We start from the raw sequence: 12,788 nt of genomic DNA on the forward strand, positions 1-12,788 counted from the left end.
GAATGAAACACAGAGTTATGGATGGCATGTGGCTGCCTTTCCTATTCATGTGGAAGACTAGAGGCAGAAGCATTCAGATCTGATACAGTCCAGACAGGGGTAAAGGTGCTGGTCACTACAGTCACAAAGATCAGAAAGGTGAAGAAATTACACAACAGGCTGAAAATGCTCACAATGCAGGATGAGTGAGGCCAGATTTGAAGCTTAAATAGTGGGCAGAGTTCTGGTTAACAAAGATGGAACTCACCATTACAAACCATGGTGCAGGACAGGTCAAGGCACAACTTCTTAATCACATTGCAACATCACCAAATAACGGAAAATCAACCAATTCCAAACATCAGCTCTGTCAAAATTCTCTTTAATACTCTTCAATACAGGGCTCTTGAGTAACTCCCAGTTCTCCAACAGTTGATGTTTTGAAGTGACAATAACATGTGTTTGTGAGGACCCATTTGACCAGACAATGATCCCAATTCAGGCTGACAGCTTTGTCAGTGCCAGTCAGCACAGCAGGGATGGGCAGGATACATGTTAATGACAGAGGAGGCAGTAACTGAGGGTGGTCACCACTGAGAGCTGCAGTCTGCGTGTGGCAGGAAGGCCTGCTTCCATTAGCTACATGTTGGGTGGTCTGGCTGTACGATGACCAGCATTCCCCTGTACCTGCAGGAGCTGGAAAACAGAGATGAAGATCAGAAGCCTACCATCAGCCATGGCCTGTCCCAATAGCTGGGACAGAGACTGGGAGAGCACAGGACATGGGCAAAGTCAACATCCCCAGTTTCTGACCCCCTGGCACTTTGCCTACAATCCTCTACTTAAATGATGGAAGGAGAATTAATGTCCATTTAATTGAGAGAAAGGAAGTCAGCTCTGACTGCAGGTTGAACTGAACAGCAATTTCATTCCAATGAATAGTCTTCACTTTGTCACTTTTTAATGACATTTCCTGCTCACATGGGTGTTGCTAAGACAGTGGGAGAGAATAGAACAATTCCTCGGCACATGCTCATTATTCGAACCTCACTTTCACCCGACTCTCAAAATCGGATTTGTTTGGCAAGAACAGAAAGCTATTCCAGAGTAAACCAGGCTCAGGAATCTGATTGTGATAACGTATCATTGGGTCAGCCAAGTTAAAATCAATTCACATCAAACACTCCCAATCAGGTACAGCCCAGGATTAGCTATACATTGTTTTATTTACCCATATTGACGTCTGTATTCACCTTTGTCTGAACTGGATTGCCTTTGGACAGTTGTGAGCAGCTCTGAAATTACTGCTCCCCCTTGTTGTGATGCCAAGGTTCATCTGCACGTCTCCTGCACCAACCTGTTGCTGGGGTCTATTCCTGGGTGGAGTTAGCTCTGGCCTGAGTCACCGGTTTACCCTCACTCTCACTCATACAGACACAGACCAGAACAACAGTCTGATGGTTCAGGAAGGTCTCTCTCATTGTACCTTTTGTGAGAGCTGCAGTATTTTTCATCAGCTTTCTGAATCTGGCTTTGTCAGCAACGTTGTGCTGTGTGCAGGGAGGTCCAGGTCACATTGTACACAGTCTGTGCAAGAAATTCAAGTTTTCCCTCCAGAATATTTAAATTAAATTGCCCCCTTGGTGTTTACCCTGGTCATAAGAGCACTTAATCAGGTGGGGAATGGAATCATAGCAATTAACTACTGAAAGGAGAGGATCCGGGACTGGCAGAAAGGGCTGTTGGACTGATATAGTCAATAAATTCCCAACATATTTCATTTATTTTTGATCAGATCTGTTAAGATCACAGACACGGGCAGTGGGTACTGCTAAACAGCATCCTGAGTTCAGGCCTTCTTCTGCAATTGGTCAGATCTGACTGAGACCAATATCCCAGTTCAGGTGATCAACTCTCCAAGAAAGCCCTGGAGTTGTTAAGGATCAAGCTCACAAACACACTGTTGGAAAAGGCAACATGTGTATGGTTCAATTCCTTTCAGTAGTTCCATTCACAAGAGGTTATAAAAATATTGGAGTCAGAGAAACAAGGTTTTTGAACTGAGAATCATCTAATTATATTGGGAGAGTCATTCACTTCATGAGATGGGTGATGTGAGGGTTAACAAATTAAATGAACAATGGGGCTGTGGGAGGTCATGTGATGAAATTGTTTTGAAACATCCCCACCCAGAATTAGCAAATCTGAGCACCAACTAGTGCCCTGAGTCCCACAACATCCAGTGACAGATATTGGCTTCCACAGCATGAGGTCCCAGTGGTTTTGAAAAGGTTATCAGGGCCTAATTAAAGGGAAGAAAATATTAGGACCAATTCCCATAGCTGGAGAAACATGTACAAATACTGTCTAAACAATACACTGGGAAAAATTATTACTTTGGCCTACCTGCAAAAGCTGTTCATGTGATTCATTTTAAAAAAAAAGAGGAAAAAGAAATCTGACATTTCAACCACACCCCCCAAAAATGCAATGAAGAAAAGTCTTTATTAATTCATCCAATGAGATGGTCCTTTTGAATTCTTGGCATTGTAAGGCTCAGGTACCCTCATGATACAGTCAGAGGGTGTGCAGCGCCCATTTTTCCCCGATGTTCCTTGAAGTCCTGGTGGGCCTGGCACACCTGGCACCCCCTGCTGGCCAACTGGACCTGGTGGACCGATTTTACCATATCCTGGGCGTCCTGGTGGACCTGACCGTGAACAGAAAGATCATTGGAAATCACAAAACACGGGGTCATTCATCAACTCAAACAGCTCAGGATCACAGGCCCACTGGACAGAAAGAAAAGCTGTGAAGATCACAGTGACGAAGGTTACCTCAGATTACAACGAGATCTGGATCAGATGGGCCAATGGGCTGAGGAGTGGCAGATGGAGTTTAATTCAAATAAATGTAAGGAGCTGCATTTTGAAAAGCAAATCAGAGCAGAACTTATACACTTAATGGGAGTGTTGCTGACAAAGACCGTGAAGTGCAGGTTCATAGCTTCTTGAAAGTAGAGTCACAGGTAGATAGGACAGTGAACGTGGCATTTGGTATGCTTTCCTTTATTGGATAGAGCGCTGAGTACAGGAGTTGGAAAGTCAAGTTGCAGCTGCACAGGACATTGGTTAGGCCATTTTTGGAATATTGCATGCAATTCTGGTCTCCCTCCTATTGGAAGGATGTTGTGAAACTTGAGAGGGTTCAGAAAAGATTTACAAGAATGTTGCCAGGGTTGGAGGATTTGAGCTACAGGGAGAGTCTGAACAGGCTGGGGCTGTTTTCCCTGGAGCGTCGGAGGCTGAGGGGTGACGTTATAGAGGTTTATAAAATCATGAGGGGCATGGATAGAATAAAAAGACAAAGTCTTTCCCCTGGGATGGGGTTGTCCAGAACTAGAGGGCATAGGTTTAGGGTGAGAGGGGAAAGATTTAAACGGGACCTAGGGACAACTTTTTCATGCAGATAATGGTGCATGTATGGAATGAGCTGGTGGAGGCTGGTACAATTACATTTAAAGGCACCTGGATGGGTATATGAATAGGAAGGATTTAGAGGGATATGGGCCAAGTGCTGGCAAATGGGACTTGATTAGGTTGGGATATCTGGTTGGTATGGACAAGTGGGCTGAAGGGTCTGTTTCCATGCTGTACATCTCTATGAGTCGAATACATAAAACCAGAGGGCTCAAATGTGATGGCGGGCAAAAGGTTTCCCATCCTCATCATCGAGACAAAGAATGAAGCACAATACAGAACAGGAACAGGCCCTTCGGCCCTCCAAGCCTGTGCTGTCACATTTTGCCCTTCCATACTAAAACTGTCTTCACTTACAGGATCCGTATCCCACTACTCCCTTCCTATTCAGGCATTCATCCAGGTGCTTCTTGAATGCTGCTATTGTGTCTGCTTCTACCATCTCCTCTGGCAATGTGTTCCAGGCACTAACCACCCTTTGTGTGGAAATACTTGCCTCACACATCTCTTTTACACCTTCCCCCCTTCGTGTTTTCATTTATATCCAGCAGAAAAGCTCCAGGAGGTCAAGAAGGGTAATGTTGCAGCTTATTGACTTGAGTTCACAACATTAACCTGGCCCCAGTGGGGTGTGGTGAGGTGGGGGTAGGTGTGGGCATAGGGTCTGTGGTTGCTGACAGTGGGAACAGCAGCAGTTCAGTTTCATTTTGCAGATCCTGGACATACTGGACACAGTGGTTAGCACTGCTGCCTCACAGCGCCAGAGACCCGGGTTCAATTCCTGACTCAGGCGACTGACTGTGTGGAGTTTGCACGTTCTCCCCGTGTCTGCGTGGGTTTCCTCTGGGTGCTCCGGTTTCCTCCCACAGTCCAAAGATGTGCGGGTCAGGTGAATTGGCCATGCTAAATTGCCCGTAGTGTTAGGTAAGGGGTAAATGTAGGGATATGGGTGGGTTGCGCTTCGGCGGGTCGGTGTGGACTTGTTGGGCCGAAGGGCCTGTTTCCACACTGTAAGTAATCTAATCTAATACTCTCCAGCTCCGCTCTGTCTCACTAAAATAACCTCATACTGTTCTTGGTGATCTCCTTACTCTTTTCCTTCCTCTGCCTTGTCAGAAGCTGCACACTGCCGGTTCCTCCCTGTACATACCTAAAATACTGGTTAGGGTCCTTCTGTATGGTTTCAAAGTGAACTGTCACTAGAAATAGGCAGATACTTTGAACACCTGGCAGGAAGCCCTTTCAAAATGATGTCAGCTGCATTGAAGAGTTTGAGCCTGTTATCATCCCATCATTAGGTAAGACTACTCGATTTATTATTTATACTTTTCAAAGGCCGCTACCTTCCTAAAGCAGACGTCCTATAATGTCTTTCCTGTACAACCAGTTGTAAGGTAACTTCTCAGTCCTTGCTATTCTAGAGTCAACAATCCTGGTTTGCTTAGGCTTCCCTGATAGTCTCAACCTCTCAGTTCCAGCATCATCCTTTGAAGAAGTGGAGAGATATTTTGCAAGGTTTCTCATTTTCTTTTTATAGAATACGATATTCCTCAGTGGCTGTAAATGTGCTTCAGGACGTCATGTGGTGTGATGGGCATTTTTAAAAGTATAAAGTTAAAAATCACACAACGCCAGGTTATAGTCCAACAGGTTTATTTGGAAGCACTAGCTTTCGGAGCGCTGCTCCTTCATCAGGTCCGTTCTGAAAGCTAGTGTGCTTCCAAATAAACCTGTTGGACTATAACCTGGTGTTGTGTGATTTTTATCTTTGTACACGCCAGTCCAACACCGGCATCTCGGAATCTTAAAAAGTATGGAAGTCTTTTTATATTGAGGGGGCAGAGTGGTTCAATGTTCTTTTACCATGATCCAACTAAGATCGACAACTTCACTGCTTTTCAATCCCTGCATTGTTATTTGTAATGGTTGGTGAGTCCATGACCATTGCTTTCTCCTGTTTGTCTACCCCAATTTCCAGGAGTTATGCACCTCCTCATCTATTTGACCAAACTGCACCATCTCACACTGATCTAATTGGACTTTCATTTGGCTTTTACACAGCAGTCTACAATGATGGTAATCATTTGCTTGTATTTTGTTATAATTTAGTTCAGTATTAGCATAGTATTCCTACCCTGGAAGTGTATCACTGATCCCTCATCATCACTGAACCTCCTCAGATCATCAAGAATGGCTTTACACCATCCACACTGTGGCTGTTCAAGGTAGAACTCCACCATATTAGGAACTGACAGTGAACACTGGCCTTACCAGAATCACTAGCCTCTTATTGATAAATACATTACCACCAATCATTAAAAATTAGCCGTATCCTCTCCACCCAACTTTCAGTCATCTGTTAAGATTAAAACTGTATTTCCAATTGCAGAGTCCAAATAAATGTTGTAATGGGATACTTTACCCCAGCTTGTGGATCATTAACACTTACTCACTTCCTCTGGGTTCACAGTCAGTTGGCTGTTCTTTGTTAGTTCTTCACCCTCACACTTTGCCATGTTCGGACTGCAGTCACAACTATTTTACAAGTTACTTACCAAAATAATTTTGAATTTCCAGGTTTATTACATTTACTGAAGTCCCTTAACTGTTTTTCAGTCACTTCTTCACATAATTCAGTAAGATTAGCCAAGATATTTGACCGTTAACAGGTCTGACCTTCATAACTGCTCAGTGGATACCAGCCTATAGCTCTGCTATTCACACACTCTAGCTTTGCCTCTCTAGATCCAGGAATCATGAGGATGGATGAGAGTCTCAGAAATCCAGATTCAATAGTCCAATCCAATGGGCAGCACAGTGGCTCAGTGCTTACCACTGCTGCCTCACAGTACCAGGAACCTGGTTTCAATTCTACCCTTGGGTGATTGTTTTTGTGGTGTTTGTACATTCTCCCTGTGTCTGCGTGAGTTTCCACTGGCTACTCTGGTTTCCTCCTACAGTCCAAAGATGTGCAGGTTAGGTGGATCGACCAGGCTAAATTGCCCAGAATGTTCAGGGATGCGCAGGCTAGCTGGGAGGGTGGGTTTTGGTGAGATATTCTTCGGAGGGTCGGGCCGAATGGCTTGCTTCCATACTGTAGGGATTCTATGATTCAGATAATCCAAACTGTTGCACACCTGACTCAACAGATCACGTTCGGGACTGGCTGCATCAGCAGATTTCTGTTGCAGTGACCCCTCTTTAACATGACACATCTCCACAGGATAGAGTCATGACAAAACAGCTGTGAAATAAACCCTCTTTATACAGCAAACCACACCGAGGCCATCCATTCCTCAGTGTAAACAGGTCATACCTGCAGGGCCAGGTGGGCCTGGCTCACCCACACGGCCAATTCCGTTTTCACCTCGGTCTCCCTTCTGGCCACTGGGACCTGTGGTAAAAAATAGGAGTTCAACAACTTCTTAACAGATGAGCTGAAAAAAATGTCAACAATTGTAAACTGAAGCAAAGTATTTAACTGGGCAGTTTGTCAGTAAACATTCAGCTCTCTAAAGATTCTGGAAACATATAAAACACTAGATGGATACAGAGTAAAGCCTCCTCTACAGTTTGTTCATCAAACATTCCCAGTACAGGGTTAGATTCAGAGTGAAGCTCCCTCTACACTGTCCCCAGTAAACACTCTCAGTGAAGCGGTTGTGCTAATTTAGCACAAATTGTGGGGATGTTCTGGCTCCTGGGAGATTGTTGAAAATGTTTCTAAGACATTACAATCAGAATGTGCTCTCCTGCGGAAGAATTAGACTCTCATCATTTAATTTTTCACTGAAGGTTTTAGTACCAATTTATTTAAACACTGGATTAACACAGCAGACGGAATGCTGTTTTGCATCTGCTTATTGTCAATCCTTTGATGGGCAATAGCTTAATTTATCACCCCTTTCCAGAAAAGTCTTCCAGCAGCAAGATCAAACACTTCCTTCAATTAACTGCAGCTTTTGGTGAGTTTCTGTTCAGTGGGTGAGAATATCTATTTCTTTCCCAGTTTAACTGAAAGGTCAGTTTACTTTCTTCTAGTTCAGAAGAACCATAAAATTGAAGGAAGTGTCCTGTCCCTTCACTGATGCTGCCTTATTCACTGAGGAGTTGCTGTTTTTAAAATCAGTCAACACAGCGTTCAGCTCCAATGGAGACATGTTGTCTGTGTTGTGAAGGGACCAGATGTGAGGCCACACATACACACTCAGAATCTACTTGCACTGAATGGAATTTAACATGATTGCAGCTTCCTCACGGAACGTTTAAAATAAGGTCTACCTTTTGGCCCAGGTAACCCAGCCCGTCCATCTCTTCCAGGTTGTCCAGGCAATCCGGATTGACCTGGTTGTCCTGGGTGACCAGGCAGCCCAATTTTACCAGGGGGTCCTGGCCTTCCTTGGCTGGTTGAATCTGGAGTACGTATTCTGGCTAGGTAGTACGCCATTCTTTCTGGAAAAGAGAACATAGGCCATTGAGTGAGCTGCAGTCAGTTCTCCTGATCATTGAACCTCCAGTAAAGGCCTGTAATTGAAGGGAACACCTTAGAAACCCACAACTGGAGAACAGGGAGAACCTGGCTGGGGTCTGGGCTTCAAGGGAGGCTAGTCTGCAACCTATACTCACTATCTCACCTCCATAAAGGGTTTAGGGGCAGCCTGGTGGCTCAGTGGCTAGCATTGCTGTCTCAAAGCGTAGGGACCTGGGTTCGATTCCATCCTCGGGTGACTGTCTGTGTGGAGTGTCCACATTCTCCACATGCCCACATAGGTTTCTTCCGGGTGCTCCAGTTTCCTCCCATAGTCTAAAGATGTGCAAATTAGGTAGATTGGGTATGTTAAATTGCCCTGGAGTTACCAGGGATGTGTAGGTCAGATGTGTTAGACACAGGAAACATAAGAGTCTGGGTGGGTCTCTGCATGATGCTCGTTGGATGGTCAGTTTGGACTTGTTGGGCTGAATGGCCTGTTTCCACACTGTAGGGACATTGGGAGTCAACACCATGACCCTGGCTACACCAGGCCAATATCATTGGTTCTAAATACATTCGTTAAGTACATGGATTCTGATTTTTGACAGATTTTTGGTCTTTTGGAATCACAGGGTATGGAGGCAGGCAGCAAAGTGAAGATCCATCCTGATTAGTTTGAATGGTGGAGCAGGCTGGATCCACTGAGATGCTTACTCCTGCTCTTTTATCTCATGTTCTTATATTTCACATTGTTGTGTCATATTATTTCCCCAGCAATGGCAAAGAAAAATGGCCTTAGCAATACTTGGGATACTTGTCCCTTGTAGAAGGAGGGGGTTCCTCATTAACCGTGGCCAGAGTTGACCTCATATGAAGGAGGAGGATACCATGGGGTAATGTTCTGCCTGGGATAGGGTACCCTGTTCTGTTGTTCGTACAATGAGGTACCAGATGGGTTATGTTCTTCATGTGCTTCTGAAAGGGAATGAGTGACTGATGCCCACATACCAGCTGCTACCAGTACCACCTACCACCCATCACCCCACTCCAATTCAGAGGATGGAGTGTGAGTGAGGCCCAGTGACGTTGTCCTCTTCTCTTATGCAAGGTGAGGGGTAGGGGGGGAATACCTGGCTCACAGCAGTCGGGCCCAGCTCAGAAACCCAGGAGCACAGGGAGCCGAGCGTGATAGATCCGTTCCCAGCCCCCAGGGTTCTGTTTCTGTTCAGCAAGACATCAGATGGTCGATGACCATATTCTCAGACTGTAGAGTTCTGATGGTGAACTGATGGAAATGAAGGAACGCAAAGTAAAATGTTCACTCACCATCAAAGATTTTTGTGACTTCCTGTCTTATTAATCTCTTGATCTCATCAAAGTTAACAGCGTCTGCCTGTGGGATGGAATCAAAGGCTATTTCAGATTGAGTTGAACAGTCCTGTCACAGTAGGAATCCCCTCTGGAAAGTACCCCCCTTGTGGAAGGATCATTAGTCTGTTTAGGAATATCAGATTGGCAGTTTCACCGCAACACACACACACACACACACACACACACACACACACACACACACACACACACACACACACACACACACACACACACACACACACACACAATTATTCTCCTGGGCATGAAAAGCCAGCATGATGAAGTGTTTTGCAACGATTTACCTTATTATGGTACAAGCTTACAAAGAGAATGAAGGAACACCTCCGTGAAATAATTTGGAATGAAGGATTTAACTGAAGCTCACCAGTGAATTACAGAACTCTCCCTGACAGCACACAAAATAATCAAATTGGCAGCGGTTTATTATCAGGATTTATTAACGAATGCTGGTCAGCTGTCTGAAGCTGGTCTCCTCTGTGTTCGAGATGAAGGTATTTCCATCACTCCCACAGGCTCATATTTTTGGTCTCCATATATAAGGACCAAAAGATAGGGAAAAGAACGCCTCATCTTCCGCCTCGGAACACTTCAACCCCAGGGCATCAATGTGGACTTCAACAGCTTCCTCATTTCCCCTTTCCCCACCTCATCCTAGTTTCAAACTTCCAGCTCAGCACTGTCCCCATGACTTGTCCGGACTTGTCCAACCTGCCTAGCTCCTTTTCCACCTATCCACTCCACCCTCTCCTCCCTGACCTATCATCTTCATCCCCTCCCCCACTCACCCATTGTACTCTATGCTACTCTCTCCCCACCCCCACCCTCCTCTAGCTTATCTCTCCACGTTTCAGGCTCACTGCCTTTATTCCTGATGAAGGGCTTTTGCCCGAAACATCGATTTCGCTGCTCGTCGGATGCTGCCTGAACTGCTGTGCTCTTCCAGCACCACTAATCCAGAAAAAGGTGCAAAGGTGATTCACAAGGATTACCCCAAAACTGTGAGGTTACAAGTTTCAGGAAAGATTCAACAGAGAATCACCAACAAATCCAACAGGTATCCAGGATATGCATCTTTACCCAGAGTCATTAAGAAGATGGAACAAATGCAGAGAGTACAGGAGAAACTCAGCAGGTCTGGCAGCATCTGTAGAGAGATAACAGAGTTAAAACATTTCAGATTCAGTATGATTCTGCAGACTAAGGGTTCTCTTTGTGTGGAAAGATTGTGAACAGGGACCATGGTAAAATTGGGGCACTGTTTGGTGACTATTTGATGGCCCAAAAACTGGCAGATGCCTTGTTGATATGCATAAGTCACAAACTTGCAGAGTGGCTCAGGGGTTAGCACTGCTGCCTCATGGCACCAGGGGCCCAGATTCAATTTTGTTTGCACATTCTCCCTGTGTCTGCGCGAGTTTCCTCTGGGTTCTCCAGTTTCCTCCCACAGTCCAAAGATGTGCAGGTTAGGTGGATTGGCCATGGTAAATTTCCCCCTAGTGTCCAAGGATGTTCAGGCTAGGTGCATTAGCCATGGGAAATGGAGGGTGATAGGGTAGAGGATGAGTCTGGATGGGATGCTTTTGGAGGGTCATTGTAGACTTGATGGGCTGAATGGTCCACTTCCATAGTGAGAAATGTTATAAAATGTACATAGGAGAAGCCAGATTCTTCCTCTTGATGGGTATTTTTGATTTTTCTGGAATTTGAATTATGATAATTGAAAACTCCCTCCCCACAATACTGGGTCTGCTAAGGTTGCAATGGTCTGTTGGTTTTTATTAGGTCAAGGTCATAGAGATGTACAGTACAGGACAAGGCCTTTCAGCCCATCTCGACTGCACCAGTGAAAAAGAACCTAACTGTTCTAATTCCATATTCCAGCTCTTGTCCCCTAAGTTTAGATGCATTGCAAGTGTACATTTAAATACTGTTAAAGTTCTCCTGGTAAGGATTGTGGAAACCAAGCAGGTTAATGAAGGTGAAACAGTGCTCAGCCATGATCTAATTGACCGGCGCAGCAGACTCGAGCAGTTCCTATTTTCCTCTGATGACATATGTGGGCCTTCTCTCTTTGTTCCTGTCAGTGACAGCACAGGCACAAGTGGTACCCCACTGTGGCAGCATCCCAATGTAAACCATTGCCTTGATAGATTCCAACAAAAGTAACAGAAAGGATGTGGGGAAAGATGATCCATGGTGGAGGGAGCAGGAACCATGAATTAGTCTTTATCAAGAACCAGCGAAAGTTGGTATCCTCTGACAGACACATTGTCCTTTTCAATGAAAGTATACTGTCATGGAGGCACTGGCTGTATTTTAAGAACTTACCGCTGTTCCTGGTGTTCCTGGTGCTCCAGGAATTCCAGGTAGACCTGCAGGTCCTGGGGGTCCGGGTGATCCTCTTTCTCCGGGAGATCCTGGAGGGCCCGGCATTGCCACACTGCTGCTCTTGCCTGAATACCCTCCGTAAATCCCAGGAGGACCTCTATCTCCCTGGGCACCCTTTTCACCAGGTTTTCCTGGCTCACCCTTGGGATAAAAAGTACAGAGAAAGTATTAGAAATTAATTCCCTGTCAGGGATGGGATTCCTCCTCCACATTCTTCTCTACAAGAATCCCAGGGAGTCCCTCTCCCACTGTAACTCCCAGGTACTCAATGCCACTTTCTCCCCACCCCACCCTCCTCTCATTTATCTCTCCACCCTTCAGGCTCCCTGCCTGTACTCCTGATGAAGAGCTTTTACCCGAAACATCAATTTTCCTGCTCCTCGGATGCTGCCTGAACTGCTGTGCTTTTCCAGCACCACACTAATCTAGAATCTGAAATGGTACAGACTACCCAGTATGTACAGAGCAATTCACTGAATCCAGGAGGATACAGGAGTTTTTTATGACTTCAGTCCCAACCAGAACCTATAAAAGTCTAACATTTCCAGACAAGATAAATGTAGGAAGGGTGCTCCTGATGACTAGGAAGTCCAGAACCAGTGCTTACAATGTAATAATATACAGCAAGTCATTTAGGACTGAGATGAGGAGAAACATCTTCACCCAGAGAGTGATGAGTCTGTGGAAGTCTCTGCCACAGAAAGCAGTTGAGGATAAAACATTGAATGTTTTCAAGGAAGAGTTATAGTTTTTGGGGCTACAGGGATCAAAGGGTATGAGGAGAGAATGGGAACAGGTTATTGAGTTGAATGATTAGCTGTGATTGTATTGAATGGCAGAGAAGGCTTGAAGGGCTGAATGGCCTGCTCCTGATCTTATTGTCTATGATTCACACCAATGTGTGCCACTCAGAAACTGTCATTCTAAGAAATATGCTGACCACCTTTTCAAGGCAACTCAGGATAAGCAATGAACACTAACCTCACAACCTCCAGGAACATCAGCTTTCCTCATGGTCCTGCTCTGTATTCAGTCGTTGTGTCAGGACTGAGACAAGAGGTGGAGCAAAGAGCTAACGA

At 45.2% G+C, this 12,788-nt stretch overlaps 1 protein-coding gene across 3 annotated transcripts in view; it reads right to left on the minus strand.

The window, feature by feature from the left end:
* Positions 1-345: 345 nt before the first annotated feature.
* Positions 346-12,788, minus strand: part of col16a1 (collagen, type XVI, alpha 1) — a 330,536-nt gene continuing 318,093 nt past the window's right edge. For all 3 annotated transcript variants that reach the window (XM_060847623.1, XM_060847622.1, XM_060847624.1), the window contains exons 66-70: positions 11,650-11,850; positions 9,256-9,322; positions 7,740-7,910; positions 6,775-6,852; positions 346-2,689 (exon numbers count right to left, since the gene is read on the minus strand). In XM_060847623.1, coding sequence (XP_060703606.1) covers positions 2,487-2,689; positions 6,775-6,852; positions 7,740-7,910; positions 9,256-9,322; positions 11,650-11,850 — 720 coding nt within the window. In that variant the 3' untranslated portion in view covers positions 346-2,486. The remainder of the gene's footprint in view (positions 2,690-6,774; positions 6,853-7,739; positions 7,911-9,255; positions 9,323-11,649; positions 11,851-12,788) is intronic.

This window comes from Hemiscyllium ocellatum, chromosome 30, assembly GCF_020745735.1.
Source record: "Hemiscyllium ocellatum isolate sHemOce1 chromosome 30, sHemOce1.pat.X.cur, whole genome shotgun sequence".
Lineage (NCBI taxonomy): Eukaryota > Metazoa > Chordata > Chondrichthyes > Orectolobiformes > Hemiscylliidae > Hemiscyllium > Hemiscyllium ocellatum.